This window comes from Pelophylax lessonae (genome assembly GCF_965119305.1).
Source record: "Pelophylax lessonae genome assembly, chromosome: 1".
In the NCBI taxonomy this organism is placed as follows: Eukaryota; Metazoa; Chordata; class Amphibia; order Anura; family Ranidae; genus Pelophylax; species Pelophylax lessonae.
The window spans coordinates 351,274,750-351,294,922 of NC_138768.1; the positions used below are offsets into that span (position 1 = coordinate 351,274,750).

The 20,173-nt window shown below is 44.7% G+C and overlaps 1 protein-coding gene across 2 annotated transcripts in view; it reads left to right on the forward strand.

Moving 5' to 3' along the window:
- AGTPBP1 (ATP/GTP binding carboxypeptidase 1) overlaps window positions 1–20,173 on the forward strand; it is a 295,080-nt gene that overhangs the window by 182,716 nt on the left and 92,191 nt on the right. For both annotated transcript variants that reach the window (XM_082261111.1, XM_082261112.1), the window contains one exon: window positions 8,103–8,256. In XM_082261111.1, the coding sequence (XP_082117237.1) occupies window positions 8,103–8,256 (154 nt within the window). The remainder of the gene's footprint in view (window positions 1–8,102; window positions 8,257–20,173) is intronic.

A 20,173-nucleotide genomic window follows, 5' to 3' on the forward strand; every position in this document is an offset into this window, starting at 1 on the left:
AGTTTTTTTTATCATTTGCCCAGGCATCCACACATAGAAATTTGGAGACCGTATGGAGGTCAGGCACTTGAGATCAGGAAGTACCAGAACTCGTCCCCTCTGACTGCCTCCAAAAAGGACATGTTCTATCCTAAAAAAATGCTATTAAAGCAAAAAACAGGGCCATGCATGCATCATATTCAACTAAGCCAGTAGTGTCCACCTTAAAAGGGCCCAAGGGCCACATTTGTATCCACCAGTCAATTGCAGGGATGCATTTAAATTAACACCTCTGTTATACATAGGACAAGGTTATCTGGCACGAAAGGCGAAGGTGCCAGTGTGCCCCCAATACATTTTTAATTTAGCGTCACATAATGTTTACATACAAACCATGAAGAAAATCAGCAAATAAAAAGGGAATAAGAGACTGAAAGATTTTACAGAAACTAAACGGGGCAACTTGGGGTTAATAAGGGGCTAAAATGGTCTTTGAAAAAAACATACTTTTTTTTTTTTTTACAATCCATTTAGTTAGCACATAGCGTAGTTATCATAGAGCAATTTCAAGCTACCTACCCACACATCACAGCATATAAAATCAAAAATTACTTTTATTAATACCACAGTAAAATAGAACTTCACCCTAAAGGGGAAGTTCCGCTTTATGCCCTCCGTCCTCCCTTTCCTCTTATTTTGGCAATTTTTTTTGGGTGGGGGTGTATCTGGTTTTGATGCGTATCCGCTCACACTTCCAGTCAGATCACCACGGCAATCCACCAGAAGTTCCCCCCCGCCTGCAGCTTTCTAGGACTTGTCGCAGAAGGCTGCGGGACCAAATTGCTGCACAGTTAATGCATGTGCAGTGGGCAGCCGGCTGTGAACCTGCATAGAAAAAAAATATTTTTTCAAAGTTTACATAATTCACAGTAATTCACAGTATTGCTTATATATAAGCTAATAATATAATATTCATAGATCAACTCTTATGGCCCTCTGACCCATTTCTTCACTAGGTCGATAGAATATGCTAATGCTGTGGTGAAGTGGAGATTTCTCTCCGTGCGTTTCTCTGAAATTTCCAAAGAATGGTGGGTTAAAATTTCAAGTACAACCCTGCTCACAAATGTATCTCTCCACACTTGGTAAAACATTTTTGAAGAGTTCTTCGGCTGCCCCAACAAAGTTGGTTCATCTTTCTGGGCGAATGTGTCTTACAGGGCCCCAAACGCAATGAAATGTTTAACCTCCCTGGCGGTATGATTATGTCAGGAATTACATACCAAAAGCGGTACAATTTTTTGCATGGAAATTTTGGCGTTATGTATTATAGGCCTACAATTCTTAGTAATTACTGACTTAAACCTGACCAAAACAAGACTCTAGTAGACATTCCAGATGTGATAAATTTGAAACACAAACGCATGAATTACAATCTAATCAATAATATAATTTTATTATATAATATATACAGTATATATATATATATATATATATATATATATATATATATGTGTATATATATATTATATTATATAATAAAATTATATTATTGATTAGATTATAATTCATGCGTTATATATATATATATATATGTGTGTGTGTGTATATATATATATATATATATATATATATATATATATATATATATATATATATATATATATATATATATATATATATAATATAATTTAAATGTTATGTGTTTCTGTTTTGTGCAACATTTGAATTTCCCTCCCAGTTCCGCTCCCATGCACCATTGCTGTTGCAGGGAACGGAACCAGGAAGTCATCAGACCGACGGATGAGCGGCGGGGATCTCGACTGGCGATCACAGCAATGGGAGACCATCGCTGGATCGCCAGGAGAAGGTAAGAGACATCGCTGCACGCTCTGCACATCCACCCCGAGCGTGACTCGGGGATACCGATAGTAGCATAAAAAATCCACCCCGAGTCACGCACGGGGATACCGCTAAGGGGGTTAAGGGCATTTACGAGACTTGAAGTGTCCATGCATTTAGGTACTGCAATGTGTACTGCTCTGATCATTAGGCATGTGAATGACTGCCTAACTTTTGCAGTTTGCTTAACATCCTCCAGTATGATGTGTGCTGACACTGGTAAAAAAGGGGTCTGAATTGAGTATTTCAATTGGAAGAGTGGTTATCTTTTTGGTTTGTAGCATATCATGAAGCTTGTGGCAAGTAAGATCACACTAATCACACATCTTTTAAATTCCGCTATCCACAAGCCAGCAGCTTGTAAAGCTCCTTCTGTAAATAGTCATCCCTGGCATTTGACTTAATGACGATGGTACAGCTGAATCAAAGAAGCAATGTGATCAATGCCAGAAATTATTAGAGGGTTGTCTTAATCATACAATACAGGACACTGGTAAAGTGTTTATAGACCCTATTTTGCCTGTGTCCTGTACTGTAATCCAAGATATGGAATTTACAGGCAAGTCAGAATTCCATTTTTTTTTTCTTCTTCTTCTAATTTTGCTTCCTTAAAGTTGCCACTCTTAATAGACCATTTTCATCAAGAAATTGGCCAAGCTTTCGGAGGGTGCTCTCTGGGGATAAATTTCTTTACAAAATGATTTCCCTGTCATAGCTTTCATAATGCACAGAATGGGTTATGACATCTCAAGCTTACTGATATTCTGCTGCTGATCAGAAATCTTGGTAATGATGCAAGCCTTTACAGTTACGGTCATAGACATTGAATCGTCTGTTCTCATCGTATATTTAACCTAACACTACTTTGCGGTCATTCTAGCATTCAGCATCTTTGAGCTTGATGTTCAATTCTTATGTGAACAGTTAAGCTAACTTGCAACTAGTACTGCAGCACAAAGTTCTAGTCTGGGTATAGTGTGCTCAGGATGTGGAGCCACTTTGCTTTGCCCATAACAAATCTTACGTGGCATGGTATTTGATGCATACAGTTTTTCGAGCAGGCAACAACAGCAATTTTTGTAACAGAAGTAAACAATATGCACATTTTTGGCTTTGTACTTCTGTAGAGGGTAAAAAATTATGTAGTGGAGCATCTCAGTCACTTGTTAAGTCTCTAGGTAGTGTTTTACTGTGAATTGTCACAAGGGCTGCGATTCCTAATAGATTTTACAGGCTATTAATTGTGGACAAGATGCCTCTATGAGTGAAAGGGTTTTTTTTTTTTGGTTTTTTTTCCCCTTTCTGTTCACTTGGAAGGTAAAGGACTTAGATTTCAGTTTCCAAAGAAGACCTAGACTACTTTGCTTAGGTAAATAGTTTGTCACCAAGTCCAAGGTTTCACTTAGAGCCTGTTCACACTGAGGCGATCCGACTGTGGGGGGCGACCTGTGAAGTCGCGTGCACCGCGACTTGCAGGGACTTCACATAATGGAAGTCTATGCAAGTCGCTCCCAAAGTAGTACAGGACCCTTTTTCTAAGTCGGAGCGACTTGTGTCACTCCTATTAGAACGGGTCCTGTACTACTCAATGGACCACGACCTACCGCGACTTGTCAGGCTGACAAGTCGCCTGACAAGTCGCGCTAGTCTGAATGGGCTCTTAATCAACAATTCACATTGCCATTCGTCCAGTAAAAGCTACATGTACATTCTGTGCGAATAGGGCAAAAAAAAAAAAAAAAACCTAAATGGTATTCCGCTTTATTCTAGGAAGTTTGATTGTAAATTAACAGAAAATACTGCATTTGGCCAATGGATAGACCCAAAGCATAGGGATTTATTCTAAAACTTAGCTCCATCTTGTGGCCAAATTAGATATTTTTAATTTAAAATATATCGTAAAAAGAAAAAAGTTTAAGTATGTGGGACTTTAAAGGTGCTGTCTCACGCTTAGGTAGAAGTTACTTATACACAGCTTTACATTAGGGCTGCGATGACCAATATTTTTCATAATCGATTAGTTGGTCGATTATTGTTTAGATTAAATTGATTAATCAGATAACCTTAAAAAAGGTGTGGTGTATAATTTAGTTAATATGTAAAGTTTTTTTTTTTAAAAAGGCAATTTTTATTTTAAGTATCTATATGCAGTGGTAAATAAAGGAAACCAGCTATATGGTTGGGAAGCAAAATCTCCACTCTCAGAATAACAGACAGAAGAGATATACTGTATATACTATTAACAGTTGAATCCTGTAAATATCAGACTCCGAGATCACATTTTTTATTTAAAGAAAAAAAAACAATTTAAGACGATTTTCTGACAGAACTGTAATATATTATGTATGACAGACTCCCTTGTCATAGGCAGGTGGCTTGATAAAAGCTACCTGCTCCTCCTGTCACTTATGCTGGCCATACAGAAACAATGTCTTCCTTCAAAAAAAATGTTTTCATTTTAAGAAAGTTCGTTTGATTTTCTAATCGTTTTTGGGGTCCAATTGATGTTCGTTTTCGACCACAGTGACGGGAAAATTCGAAGGAGCAGAATAGAAAACTTTTTGGTCTAAGGAATTTTCATTCAGAAATTACATTCATTTAAAAACTGAATGTTAAAAGCAAGCAAAATTTTCAAATGACATTCTTTCATTCATCAAATGTACTAAGATTTTTCATATGAATGTTCTCGTCCAAAAATCGATAGGTGTATGGCCAAGGCTTGGTTCACACCTATGCAGTTTGCTTTTGATCTGTTTCTACAGTGCTTTTTGCTGTACGTTTTTCACATGCGATTTTGCTGCGATTTGCGTTTTGCATTTTTTTTCATGCTTTTTTTGGCCAATTTGTTATTGGGCAGATTACAAAATGCAAATTGTGGCAAAAAAGCAAATTGTGGCAAAAATGCACTACATGCTTTCCTGCAGCTTCTCCATTGAAGTCTATTGAACCAAAAAAGCAAAAAAAAAAAGCAGTTTTGCTTTGAAAAAATTCTTGACACTTTCCAAATACACAGCGGCTGAAAAAAGCATAGATGTGAACGCGTCCTATAGGAAACCATGTTAAATGAAGTGTAGTACATTTCTGCAAAAGCACCAAAAAACGCATAGGTGTGAACCAGGCCTAAGACGTTAAGTAGCATCACCGTGCTTTTTTTTTTTTTTTTGTCACCTGTCATAATGGGGTTTAAATAAATTAAATTAGCCCTTTATGTTCAATCAGTTTTTATTTTCAGATCTCCAAACAGAATCATGAACAATACATGGAGGAAAATAAGAAAAAAAAAACAAATAAAAAATACATAGACGGTAAATAAACGGTTGTCAGTGAAATCCTGACAGCTAAGGTACTTGTCAGACAGTTATAACGAATTTACAATAATATAGTAATATATACTGTGTGATTATTTAACAAGTAATAAATGCAAAGCGTGGCATTCTCGGTACTCGGGTGTGCCCCAACACCCCCACAGGGAACTAGCTGTGTCGAGAGCGCAGGGCTACACACCGAGCCTCGATCTACAAGAGACGCCTGACCTAATCTAGATCGTAGAGCAACTGGCACACAGGGGAAACCATCAACTGTACTATAGTAATAAAGTATTCGGTAAACCAAGATATCAGAGTCTGATTTAGAGCAATGTCATGAGTACCTAAATCAAACTAGGCATGGAAGAAGTAGGTATGGAAATCGAGTGGTGTTTATATACAGTAAAGTTAAGATAAGGATAAGAGGAGAAGAAAAGAGACATAGAAGGGATAAAGAAGAGAAAAAAAAAGGGGGGGGGACAAAGTTAAAGGAAGACTTTACCCTTGAGGGTGGTCCGGGCCCTCCGCTATAAAGTCAGCAATAAATTAGCCCTTAATAGTAAAAAAAGGGCAGATAATCGCTACTATAATACTGTGAAACAGTGAAAGTAATAATATATATTACTTGTATTATAAATACACCCAGATGTAGGATATATGGACATTTTAACTAGGAGTCAGACATAAAGCTATATGAAGGGTCGTGTGGAGATATACTGTAAACCTTTTGTATTAAAGTAGTACTAAAAGCTGAGACTTTTTTTTTTCCATGGATTTGATCTTTTTAAATATAATGCACAATACTTATATTACCTCCAGTCTATCAGCCTCCACCTTCTCTGGGTTCAGATGCTGATCTTCCCTGAAGTCCTTAAAGTGATTTATTTATTTATTTATTTTTAAACAACAAACATGTTATACTCACCTGCTCTGTGCAAAGGTTTTGCACAGAGCAGCCCTGATTCTCCTCTTCTGGGGTCCCCCACTGATGCTTTTGGCTCCTCCTGCCTTTAGAGTGCCCCTATAGCAAGGTAAAAAAAAAAAAAAACCTATGCCTTTAGGTCCACTCACTTCTTGCCCAGGACTACATGTCCCATTGCTCCTCACACATTCCCATTCACAAGTTCTCAGTCACTTACTGACATGTATGGATGGTGTACTGAGCTGTATTTGTGCTTCACTGTTCCTTCTCTTCACTATTTCCTGTATGCCACATCAGTGCTCATCAGGGCCACATCCATGCCACATCAGTGCTCATCCGTGCCTCATTTATGCCACATCAGTGCTCATCCGTGCCACATCAGTGCTCATCCATGCCTCATCTATGGCACATCAGTACTAATCCGTGCCACATCAGTGCTCATCCATGCCTCATCTATGACACATGAGTACTAATCCGTGCCTCATCGGTGCTCATCTGTGCCTTTATCGGTGCTCATCCTTGCCACATCAGTGCTCATCCGTGCCTTATCTGTGCCCATCTATGCCTCATCCATGCCAGATCAGTGCTCATCCGTGCCCATCCATGCCACATCAGTGCTCATCCGTGCCTATCCATGCCACATCCGTGCCACACTAGTGCTCATCTGTTCCAAACCAGTGCTCATACGTGCCACATCTATGCCACATCTGTGCCGCATCAGTGCTCATCCATGCCAGATCCGTGCCACATCAGTGCCCATCCGTGCCACATCCATACCTCATCTATGCCACATCAGTGCTCATCTGAGCCTCACCCATGCCACATCACTGTTCATCCATGCCACATCATATTTTATTCCTGCCTCATCTATGCCACATCAGTGCTCATCCGTGCCACATCCATGCCACATATAATAAAGGACACAAATTTCATATAGGTACAGTGTTGCATGACTAATTGTCATTCAAAATGTGAGAGCACTGAAAGCTGAAAATTGGCCTGGTTGGGAAGGGGGTATAAAATGTCCAGTTGTTAAGTGGGTAATGCATTCTGAGCATTAAGACAAAAAACCTTCTGTGTGCAGCAGCCCCCCTAAGCCCATCTACATCCAGCGATGTTGCAGGAGTGTCTCGGCTGTCCGAGACTCTCCCTCCTCATTGGCTGAGATGGCAGCGCCATTGGCTCCCACTGCTGTCAATCACAGTCAGTGAGCCAATGAGAGAGAGGGGGTGGGGCCGGGCCGCAGCTTCATGTCTGAATGGACACAGGGAGCTATGACTCAGATCGGGTGCCCCCCCATAGCAAGCTGCTTGCTGTGAGGGCACTCAACAGGAGGGAGGGGCCAGGAGTGCCAAAGAGGAACCTGAGAAGAGAAGGATCCCGGTTGCTCTCTGCAAATCCACTACACAGAGCAGGTAAGTATGACATGTTTGTTATTTTCAACAAAAAAGAAAAATTAGACTTTACAATCACTTTAAGCTTTGACAATAAAACCTGGAAGTTGGATTTGTTTATATTCAAAGCTGCACCAGATTTTTCACTCTCTAGTTTTAGTAAATACCCTGCTTATTGTCCAACTTGTGGACTGTAAAAAAAGAAAAGAAAAAAGTTACAAGAAATAAAGGATACCTGAATACCCGTGAGTAAGGTATTTTCTTTGTAATGTGTAGATTTATTAAAAGACAGATTTAGAAAAAATGTATATGTTCTTTTTTGTTTAATGCCATTAAAATTGTTGTATATTCTTGATTGATGGGCAGTTAAGAAAAATTAAAATTCCTTTGAAAATGTTTGTGATGATCTGTCCTGTGTGGGTCATTTTGACTCGTGACCTAAAATAATTAAATATTTTTCCTAACATAACAGGAGGGTTAAAAGGAATGCCTATTACAATAACTTGTGATGCCCCTTTAGCTTTGACAGTGCACATACTATATGTACATGAGATATGTGCTAGTGCATAATGTGTATTTATCTCTGCTTTCCTTTAAAAGATGCACCTGCAAAAACTGGAGTCTCAGCACAATCCTCAGCAGATCTACTTTCGCCAAGACGTATTATGTGAAACTCTAGCTGGAAATGGATGCCCAGTAGTCACCATAACAGCAATGCCTGAGTCCAATTACTATGAGCATGTCTATCAGTTCCGTAAGTAAGAATAGTCTGAGAACAATTATGTGTGTGTTCATCCATCATTCTGAAGATCATGTTTCATTTATATAGAATTTTCCTTTAAGACTACAGGCCATTTCTCTTTCGTTCATCGATGGACACAGCGCTCCATAAATCATAACTGCTGGGTTATATTGCCTCCTCCAGGAGTAGGACTAGGAAGAACAAAAAACACCTGGATACGCCCATTGGCTGTCCTCATCTTGGTATATAACCCCCCTCTCTGCTCTAGGTAATAAGTTTTTTCTGTCTAGTCAGGAGTAAGGACCTAGGCTCCTGGCTGGAATCTCTGGTCCTAGCAATTTTTTCTCCTTCCTTGCATCTTTTTTGTTTTTTTCCAGGGCAGAGCATGCAGCGGAGACCCTGCTACCCCCACTTTGTAAGGGTGCTGGGATAGTGTGTGTCGTGCCCTGGTATTCTAGAGGGGTCCCAGTGTAGGAGACCCCTAGGTGCATGCCCTATTGTTTGCAGTGTGGGTATAGTCTAGAGACCGGTGCAGAGTACGCAGCAGAGTCTCTAACGTGTGTCACGGGGGCCATTTCCCCTTAGTTTAGGAGACGCTGGAGATGTCCAAAGCCTCGTGGGGATGCCAAAGCTACTCCTCTTCCTCCTCAGTTTCCTCTTCCGGTGCCTGGGACATATGAACAGGGATGGCATCCATGATGATGCTGGGTTCAAATTCTCGGCGCTCCTCCAGTTGGCAAGGTGAGTCCTTGGGGGTCCCTGTTATCTCTCTCTCTGCTGATAGGTACCCTGAGCCTTGAGAGGATCCTTTAGTGGTTCCAAAAGATCGTTTTTGTACTGCAAGATCTTCCTTTCCTTCATGAAGGTGGTAGGTCCCTCTGAACCCCAGCTTCACATGGTTGCACTGACGCTGGTTCTGCAGTCCTTAGTGTCCCGGGTGGAAGTGGCATGTGGACTGAGGCCCAGGAGAAAGCGTCCCCCACCTTCCCCTGCTTAGTCTGTCTCATCTGATTCTGAGCCTAATGTCTCTGTGGAAGCGGCCTCTCCAGGGGGACCTAAAATCACACTCCCTGATCTGTCCGATAGTGAGGATGATTCCTCCATGGTTGCAGCAGTGAATTTATAGCGCTGGTAGAAGCACTTCTCACAGCAGTGCTTGAGACTTTAAAAATGGAGGATGCGGATGATGTAGCCACGGATGTGGCTGTGTCGTTTGGTACGCATAAGTCACCTCGTACTCCAAAGGGGTTTCCTTATGTGCCTTATTTTGACAGGTTTTGCTGTAAGGAATGGGAGCAACCAAGATTATCCTTTGTTACCCTTTTGAGGAGTCACTTTTAAAAAGTAGAGTAGTTCACCAGTGGTGGACCCTCCTGTTTTCAGGTTGAATAAAGCAACCATGATCCCAGTAGAGGAATACCTGTTCTTTAACCACCTCCCACCCGGGCCATTGTAAATATACGGCCGGGTGGGAATCTCGTCCTTCTGAAAGGACGTTCCGGAACGTCCTTCAGAAGGAGAGAGATCGCGCCGCCGCGGGCACGCGCAGCGGCGCGATCTCGATGTGCCTGGGTCCCTCGGACACAGAGCAACATCATTCGGCAGGAGGGTCCTGTGATTGGCCCTCCTGATCACATGACGGCTGTGTCCAATCACAGCCGTCATGTAATGTAAATAGAGCCGTTGTAACGGCTTCGATCTCTTCTCCTCCTGACAGATCCTGTCAGTGAGGAGAAGAGAAGAGGATCGGTGCTGCTGCTGGGGTGATCAGTGAGTATTTCTAATTACTCACTGATCACAGGGGGGGTCTGTGCTGGTAATCAGATGATTGATTACCAGTACAGCCTTGGGGGGGGGAGGGGTGCCACTAAGCCACCAGGGATGCCCACCCATGACCACCAGGGATGCCCACCATGGCCACCAGGGATGGCAAGCAGGGCTCAGAGAGCCCCCCAGTGCCCTCCCTACCAGTGTTGCCCACCAATGCCATCTATCAGTGCTGCCCACCAGTGCCGTTATTGCCATCTATCAGTGCCGCCCACCAGTGCCCATTACTGCCCACCAGTGCCGCCTATCAGTGCCCATCAGTGCCCCCCATCAGTGCCGATCAGTGCCCCCCATCAGTGCCGATCAGTGCCGATCATTGCCGCCCAACAGTGCCACCTATCAGTGCCCATCAGTGCCGCCAATCAGTGCCCATCAGTGCTGCCTATCAGTGCCCATCAGCGCTGCCTATCAGTGCCCACCAATGCTGCATATCAGTGCTATCTATCAGTGCCCATCAGTGCTGCATATCAGTGCTACCTATCAGTGCCCATCAGTGCTGCATATCAGTGCCACCCCATCAGTGCCACCCCATCAGTGTCTCCTCATCAGTGCCTGTCAGTGCGGCATCATCAGTGCTCATCAGTGCAGGAAAAAACATATCTATTTACAAAATTTTATAACCTAAACAAAAAAACTTTTTTTTTTTTTTCAAACTTTTCAGTCTTTTTTTATTTGTGCACCAAAAAAGAAAAAACCTGACGGTGATCAAATACCACCAAAAGAAAGCTCTATTTGTGGGGAAAAAATGACACAAATTTGGTTTAGGTACAATGTTGCATGACCGCGCAATTGTCATTCAAATTGCAACAGCGCTAAAAGCTGAAAATTGGTCTGGGAAGGAAGGGGGTTTAAGCGCCCAGTATTGAGGTAGTTAAGGACCCAGCTGACAGGAAAGCGGAGGCTTTGGCACGCAGCATGTTTACTATGGCTGGTTCGGCATTGCGGCCAATCTTTGCCACAGCCCTGGTGTCTCATACTCTAACTGAATGGGCCAAGCTTTTGCGCCTGACCCCTGGGGGGTGAGCAGGTCCCCGCATCTTATGTTGATTTAGTGGACCAGTTGGTTCATGGGCTGCAGTTTATTTGTGATGCAGCTTTGGAATACAGCTCCTATGCTGTCCAAACTTTCTGTTTCAGTGGTGGTGATTAGGCGCATGCTGTGGCTTAAGAATTGGTCCACAGACCAAGCCTCCAAGAAAGCTCTCATTGATCTGCCCTTTCAAGATGATTGCTTGTTTGGGGCTACCTTGGATGACATCATTAAGGGTATCATGGGGGGGGGGGGGAGAGTACCTTCCTGCAACAATCCAGAAAATGGAAGGAGGGGCCCTCCTTCTCAGCCTATAGAAAATTATTTTGTGCTTCTGGGACTGAGAATAGGAAAATAGATCTTTCAAATCAAGCAACCTTGGTCTGGTAAGCCTAGAGCTAGCTTCTCCGGACCCGCAGACAAGACCCCTTAAGCATAAAGGTCTGCTCTCACCCATTATTGAGGCGGGGGAACATCTTCGCTGGTTCCAGTCCCGTGGACCTCTTTTGGGTGCGTCAAGGAGATCCGCAAAATGTTTCTTTTGGGGGTAACCAGAAAGGGAGGCAAAGTTTGTTCTTTTCAGGTTTTTTTAGGTCCTGAGTCTCCTTGTGTGGATTTAATTATGCAAAGATTCAGGTAATGTCTGAACTACCTAAGGTCCCCCCTATCCTGTCCAGGGAATTGAATTACCTAGGTCTGATTTTAAGTCTGACCAGTGTGGTCCTTCTTCTGGACAAATTTCAGGAAGCACAGGCCGTGATACACTGGCTGCTGTCACACAGATATTTCGGGACCTTCCCTTGTCTATGTTATCCCAGAAGGTGACATTCTTGGTGGCTATTACCTTGGAATCAGAATTGACGGCATTATCCTGTCGCAGTCCCTATTTAATGGTCCATAGGGATAAAGTGGTTCTTAGTCCCTGTCCATCATTCCTGCCCAAAGTTGTCTCTGACTTCCATTTGAATGAGGACATAGTGTTGCCTTCCTTGTGTCCCAACCGGCTATCATCACCAGATGGATCAGACAGATGGCGTCTCAGGCCTATTTCATTAATGGTCAGGTTCCACCTTTTCCTGTCACAGCGCATTCTACTCGGGCGCTTCTTCGGCCTTCCATCATCAGGCATCAATATCGCAAATTTGCAAGGCGGTCACTGGCCATCGGTGCATACCTTCACAAAAGTCTATAAGGTAGATACTTTGGCATCTGCAGATGCTTCTTTTGGTTTTGCAGGCTTCTGTTTAAGAGGGGCTCTTCCCTCTTGAGGGATGTTTTTCTTTAAACTTTTATTTTTTCAGATGGGGCTCCTTTGACCTGGTTAGGGCACTTATGTTTAGCCTTGGGTTATTTCCCCCCCCCCTTCATTGTCCTTTTGGCACTGCTTTTGGGCATCCCAGTAGTTATGATTTATGGAGCGCTGTGTCCATCAATGAACGAAAGAGAAAATGTGATTTTTGTACTTACTGTAAAATCTATTTCTCTGAGTTTATCGACAGACATAACACCCACCACTCTATGGAGTTCTGATACATCTAATACTGCTTGCTACTAAACTGATAAACTAGAGCAGAGAGGGGGGTTATATACCAAGCTGAGGACGGCCCATGGTCGTAGCCAGGTGTTTTTGTTCTGCCTAGTCCTACTCCTGGAGGAGGCAATATAACCCAGTAGTTATGATTTATGGAGCGCTGTGTCCATCGATGAACTCAGAGAAATGGATTTTACGGTAAGTACAAAAATCCCATTTTTCCTTGTTGACAGTAGAGCTTTAGAAAGCTAATGACAGATCTTTTAATTGACTTAAATTGCATTTTGCAGCTTATTACAGTTTTGTCTAATGGATATTACAAAGAAACTCTAGAATACTCAAGAGCTTGCATTTAAAATAATATTGAAACTCAGAAGGTGATCTGTTCTGTTACAGCTGATCCAGTACGAAGATGGAGCTGTATTAAGCACTTTTTTATCATGTGAAATTCACACCGAGAACTCTTTTGCCTCTCAAACCAAAGATGACCATACACATAAGGATTTTGACATGGAAAATACATTTTCTTTGTCACTCATTGATGGACACTGCTCTCCATTATTCAGAAACACAGGGTTATAGTGCCCCCCCTACAGGAGTAGGACACTAAGATTTAAACCGTTAATGGGCAGGCTGAATGTACCAAGCTAATCAATCGATCAACTTGGGTACAACCAGCCTGCCGGATTGTCTTCTGATGATTGCTAATGGCTGCTATAGCTGCTAGCAATAATCCCTGGCTTCCCCCGTCCCCTCACCGAAAGCAGACAGTTTGTTTGGCAGGAGGGATTCCCCTGTCAGCACTGCCTGTGTTGATGGGGGAATTGTGCACATTTCTTTCCTCGGCGGCCATTTTCTTTTGGTTTTCTCATTGAAAATAGCGGGGGCCATGTTTTTGAAGCTATATGGGCGGTGATTTCGGCAGTGGAAGCCTCTCACCATCCCCTAGTGCTGACTCCTGGATCTTTCTCTTCCTGAGCGCTGCATGGTGTGCAGTTAGCTTGGGGCTTTAAATACCTGATCAGTGGTGTTGATTTTTTTTGTGGGGTTCTCTCTCCCTCTCTCTGCTATAGCAGTAGTTGTGCTCTGTGCTGGGCCCTGTGGTGCCACCAGCGCGGTGGGGGGTGTCCCTAGCAGTGTTATACACTTTTTTGTGTGGGTTCCCCTATTCACTAATGGAGTCCCTGGGGCACATTTCCCCCACCTGATCCCCTCGCAGAGGCTGCTGGGCCTTCTGGGTCCCAACAATCACTGATTGCACTAAGACCTGGAGTCCTTAGTGTCCAAGGTGGATTTGGTTCTGGGAAAACGAGCTAGCAAAAAGTGTACCCCGCTTTCACCTGCTTCATCTGTCTTATCAGATCCTGGATCTGATTCGGCCGCCACAGATGCAAGTTGCCCTTCTAGATCTGCGTCTATGCACCCTGTGTGCTCAGATAGGGAGGATGATTCCTCTGCTCCTCAAGCCATGCATGAAAAGATGCTGGTGGATGTGCTGATTGGGTCAGTGCGTGAAACTTTAAAGATGGAGGATGCGGCTAATGCTACGTTGGAGGCGGCTGATGCAGCATCAGAGGCGCCGGTCTCTTTTGGCACCCACAGGTCCTCCAAGGCAGCGAGGGTGTTCCCCTTTCCCGCTTACTTTGATAATATTGTCGCAAAACAGTGGGGTTGTCAAAAACGCACTTTTGCGGTCCCTAAGCGTTTTGCGATGCGGTATCCTTATGAGGATTCCCTGCTTAAAAAGTGGATGGTCCCACCTGTAGTGGACTCGCCGGTTTCCAGGTTAAATAAAGCCACCTTAATTCCAGTTGAGGAGTCCCCAGCCTTTAAAGATCCAGCTGATAGGAGGTCGGAGACTCTGGCCCACCATATGTTCACTGTGGTTGGTTTGGCACTTAGGCTGGTATTTAGTATTGCCCTGGTGTTACGAACTCTGACCGAGCGGGCTAAACTTTTACCCCGGGACCTGGAGGGGGAACAGCTTCCCCCTGTCTTTGTGGAGCTGGTGGATTAGTTGGTCCAGGGGATACAGTTTGTCTGTGATACCTCTTTGGATGCAGCTCCTTTGATTTCTAGACTTGTCTGTCTCAGCAGTGGTCCTTCGGCGTATTATCTGGCTGAAATGCTGGTCTGTGGACCAGACTTCTTAGAAGGCCTTATCTGATCTCCCATTTGTGGGGGATTGCCTGTTTGGAGCTTCCTTGAATGACATCATTAAGGGCATCACAGGGGGGAAGAGTACTCTCCTTCAGGCTCCCAAGGGCAAGGAGCTCCATTATAGACGGGGGCCATTCTGCTCCGCTCAAAGGAGGCATTTTTGTCCCTCAGGGTCACAAGGGATCTAAGCCCTTCCGGGCCTTCACATTAAGTTCCAAGCAGCACTGGTCTGGCAAGCCACGAGCAGGCTCTTTCAGACCTGCGGACAACGCTTCCTCTGCATGAAGGGGTACCCTCACCCGTATCTTGGGTGGGGGGGATGTCTGCACTGGTTTCCGGATTCGTAGACCTCCCTGGTATAGGACAAGTGGGTCCACAAAGTCATTCAGTCCGGCTACAAGATAGAGTTTCGGTCTTATCCTCTGAAAAGGTTCTTCCCTTCCAACCTGCGCTTGTCCCCAGATCGCTTACGGGGTCTCTTTGGGACAGAACAAGACTTGTTACTTCAAGGGGTGATTGTCCCGGTTCAGATTTCGGAATGTTTTCAGGGGTTTTACTCAAACCTGTTTACAGTTCCCAGGAAGGGAGGCAAGGTACATCCAATTCTGGACCTCAAGGCGCTAAACTGCTTAGTGTGGGTACAGAAGTTCCGAATGGATTTGATTCGCACGGTAGTGGTGTCCATAAATCAGAGGGATTTTCTCACTTCTATCGACATCAAGGACGCCTACCTCCACATTCCAATATGTGCTGGTCATCAGCGCTTCCTCCTCTTTACCATGGGCGAGGAGCAATATCAGTTTGTGGTGTTACCCTTTGGTCTCGCCTCCACTCCTCGGGCCTTCACGAAAGTGTTGGCCCCGGTACTAGCATTGTTGCGTCAGCAGGGAATCACGGTACTGGGGTACCTGAACGATCTTCTTCTGTGAGTGAAGTCTCTAACTGCTCTGATGGACAACTGTGTGAACTCTGAGGGAGTTCAGTTGGATTCTGAACCTTGAGAAGTCTGCTCTGGTTCCGTCCACACGACTGGACTATCTGGGGCTGACTCTGGACTCGGTCCAAGCCAGAGTGTTTCTTCCTCTGGAAAAACTGCAGAAATTGCAGGAGGCAATTCAGCTTCTGATGTCCAGCAGACGGTCATCCCCCCTGGGCTTACATGTGGGTGCTGGACCTGATGGTGTCTACGAGATCTCTGCAAAAAGATATCCTGGTGAAATGGGACAAGAATCCTCAGTCTCTAGACAATCTGATCTTGTTGAGCCGGGGTACGAGAGGGTCCCTGATCTGGTGGCTTCGTTCTCCGGCACAGATTGTGCTCAGGGGGTCTGGACTCTTCCAGAGTCCAGACTCCCGATCAATGTTCTGGAACTCCGAGCGATCAGACTTTTTCTGGATCATTGGACATTTCGTCTTCAGGGGTGGCCAGTACGCATTCAATTGGACAATGCCACAGCCGTGGCCTATGTCAATCACCAAGGGGGCACAAGAAGTGCCCTGGAGGTTCGGGAAGTAGCTGGTATTCTAAGGTGGGCAGAACGATTCCTTCCAGCCCTCTCTGCTGTACACATTCAAGGGAAAGAATATTGGCAAGCGGATTACCTCAGTCGACAGGTGTTGGATCAGGGGGAATGGTCGCTTCATCCGGAGGTGTTTCATCAGTTATCTCTGGTGGGGTACTCCCGGGGTGGACCTGTTGGCCTCTCATCTTAACAGGAAGGTACAGAGGTTTGTGGAACGGTCTCCGAATCCTCTAGCCGATGCAACAGATGCCTTAGTGGCTCCTTGGAGTCAGTATCATCTGATTTACGCTTTCCCCCCTCTCAAACCTCTGCCAAGAGTCCTGTGCAGGATCGAGGCAGAAGGGATACCGGTCATTCTGGTGGCTCCAGACTGGCCTCGCTGGTCAATGGGACAAAGATGGCAAAAATACAACCTTACAGGAGTTATAACCCTCACTTTATCCAGAATAAATTATATGTTGGCCTGTAAAAAGTTTTCTTTTAGCAGTAATAAAGATGTGCAAAGAGCAGTAACCTATAACAGCTAATCATATTTTAGACTACTGTACTATATTAAGAAAAGATTTCTATTTTTTTGGTATTGGTTACTGTACTTAGTACTGCACCTTGCCATATATTGTATAAATTTAATTTAATGGTTATTTTTTTGCAAAAAAGCTCCTACATTGAGACCATCGCTATACTTTTTTTCTTTAGTTTCTTTGGATATGTATCTAGCACCACCATGTGGTGAAATGTAGGGATACATTTTATCCAAATCAGTAGTAACATAAATAGGGCATAACCATTTACTCTGGAAAACCTTGGAGTCTTTAAGAAGTTTTTTTGGCATAAAGGATTTAATGAAGTAACTTATTTGTAACTATACATCTGAAGAGGGGTTATAGCTAATAAACCTAGTTCAACCTGCTCACTTCTCAATTTCTTTGAAAATGTTTTTATATGGCAACATACATGATGACGTTAGTCCAGAGGCTGATTGACAACTTTTGGCCCAGTGGAGCAAGTACAACCTAGAGGCCCATGGTGCAGCGACTCTGCCCCCCTTCCGCTCTCCCTCTTCCCTGATTTCTCCTTACCCCCACTTGACACTTTCGACATCTATGTAAATTAAAATACAATGAAAAGAATGAAACAATCATGTTTTTAGGACTGTTTAAAATAAATAGAGAACTATTTAATCTGATATACAGAAACAAACATACATTAAAATTACATGCATTGCTTAACAATTTTGTAAACTAAAAAAGCAAACATTGTTTTAAAACATTTTTGTTTAATTATGTGAGAAATGTATTTAAAGTAATTGTAAAGTGTTGTTTTTTTTCCTATAAAAATAACAAACATGCTATACTTACCTGTTCTGGTGCAGTGGATGTGCCCTGAGCAGCCTGGATCCTTCTCTTCTCGTGTCCCTCTTCAGCTCTCCTGGCCCCTCTCTCCTGTTCAGTGACCCCACAGCAAGCAGTTTGCTATAGATGCAACTGAGCAGAGTGACAGCTCCCTGTGTCATTCAGACACAGTGCCCTGTCCCACCCCCTTCCCCTGATTGGCTAGCTGACTTTGATTGACAGCAGTGGGAGCCACTGACACCGCTGCTGGGTCTCAGCCAATCAGGAAGGAGAATCTCGGTCAGCTGAGACACTCGTGAGCATTGCTGGACAGGTAAGTGTAAGGGGGGCTGCTGCACACAGAAGGATTTTTATCCTAATGCATAGGTTGCATTAGGATAAAAAAAAACCTTCTGCAGGGTTCGTACGGTCCTGGAAATCCTGGAAAAGTTTTGGAATTTGTAGATGACACTTTCCAGGCCTGGAAAGGTCATGGAAACTTAGGAAACACACTAAGGTTTTGGAAAAGTCATAGAATTATTTACTGTGGAGGAGCGGGGAGCGGATGCTTATTTTAATTTATTATTTTATTCCCTAATGATATTGTATTGCCAGTGCCACATACTATTTACATTTACTTCACCTTCCGGGTCCGCGGTATGCGCGTGCGCTGTCACTGGCCAGCAGCAGCGGCCGGCCCTCCCCGCTGCCTGATTGGTTCACGATCATCTCCTCGGCTGCTGCTGGCCAGTGACTGACAGTAAGGGCAAACTGCGGACCCAGAAGGACACCTACCTGTACCAGTGCTATATGCTGAATGTAAAAATGCCCCCCCCAGTGCTCTTTAGCCCCCTCCAGTGCTCTTTAGCCCCCCTCAGTGCTCTTTAGCCCCCCTCAGTGCTCTTTAGCCCCCCTCAGTGTTCTTTAGCCCCCCTCAGTGTTCTTTAGCCCCCCTCAGTGTTCTTTAGCCCCCCCAGTGTTCTTTAGCCCCCCCCCAGTGTTCTTTACCCCCCCCCCAGTGTTCTTTAGCTCCCCCCAGTGTTCTTAAGCCCCCCCTGCTCTTAGCCCCCCCCGGTGCTCTTAGCCCCCCCCGGTGCTCTTCAGCTCCCCACAGTGCTTTTCATTTCTCCCCCCCCCCCATGCTTTCTGGCTCCCCAGTGCTTCCCAGCTCCCTGGCTCCCCCCTCAGTGATTTCCAGTCCCCCACTCTGCCCCAGTGCTCTCCAGTCCCCCCCCTCTCCCCCTGTGCTGCTCTCCATCCCCCTGGTTTTCCATGCCCACCCCGCGCCTTCCAACCCCCCTGCAATGCTTTTCAAACCCCCCCTTAAGTCTCTCCAGTCTCCCCCCCCCCCGTGCCCTTCAGCTCCTCCAGTGCTCTCTGCTTCCCCTGTGCTCTTCTATCATGTCCGCAGCCTCTGACTACCTCCTGTATCATGTCCGCGGCCTCTGACCACCTCCTGTATCATGTCCGCGGCCTCTGACCACCTCCTGTATCATGTCCGCGGCCTCTGACCACCTCCTGTATCATGTCCGCGGCCTCTGACCACCTCCTGTATCATGTCCGCGGCCTCTGACCACCTCCTGTATCATGTCCGCGGCCTCTGACCACCTCCTGTATCATGTCCGCGGCCTCTGACCACCTCCTGTATCATGTCCGCGGCCTCTGACCACCTCCTGTATCATGTCCGCTGCCTCTGACCACCTCCTGTATCATGTCCGCGGCCTCTGACCACCTCCTGTATCATGTCCGCGGCCTCTGACCTTCTCCTGTATCATGTCCGCTAAATGTACAGTGTGTGTCGTAAAGAGTTTGACATTCGAACATGGGAGAGGCAGCGCTGTCTAGCCACGCTAAAGGTGCAAAGCACAGTCTGCAGCTACGTGCTTGACAGCTTCCAATCTGATCGCTGGCTTTTTCACCCGTGCGCCTGAAGTGATACCGGCTCCCAGCTGTGGCAGCGGTGCTTCCATCTCATCCACTGTAAAACAAGGGACCATTTTGAGTCGCACTCTATCCAGAAACTAAACCCTAACTGCAGAGGTACTGTACACTACAAAGATTGTCATTTATTTTAGTAAAAATATGCTGGGTGTGACATGGATTTTCTTCTTATTTAACATGTATACATAGACATTTCATGAAACATTAGGTCATGAATATTTACATGAAGTCATGGAAAAGTCATGGAATTTTATTGGTGAAAATGTGTATGAACCCTGCTTCTGACTTTACAATCCCTTTAACTGCTTGGCGACAGCGTCTCCTGGCCCTTTAAGAGTTTAGCATACTGGGAGGTGGGGCGGAGTTAATGATCATCTGACCATCAGTGATTGGCTGTCAAGGTGATCACATGATCGGAAAGCGTTTGATCGCAAGCAGCAAATGTGAGCTTTCCATTAGCACCGGTAACTGTGCCGGGGTAACTGTGCAAGGAGATGCATATAGCACACTGTGGCAAAGCGTTGTTGTGGTCATGACCTGGGCCTAGTTGCTTTATACACTGCACTCCTATGCCATTCTATTTTCC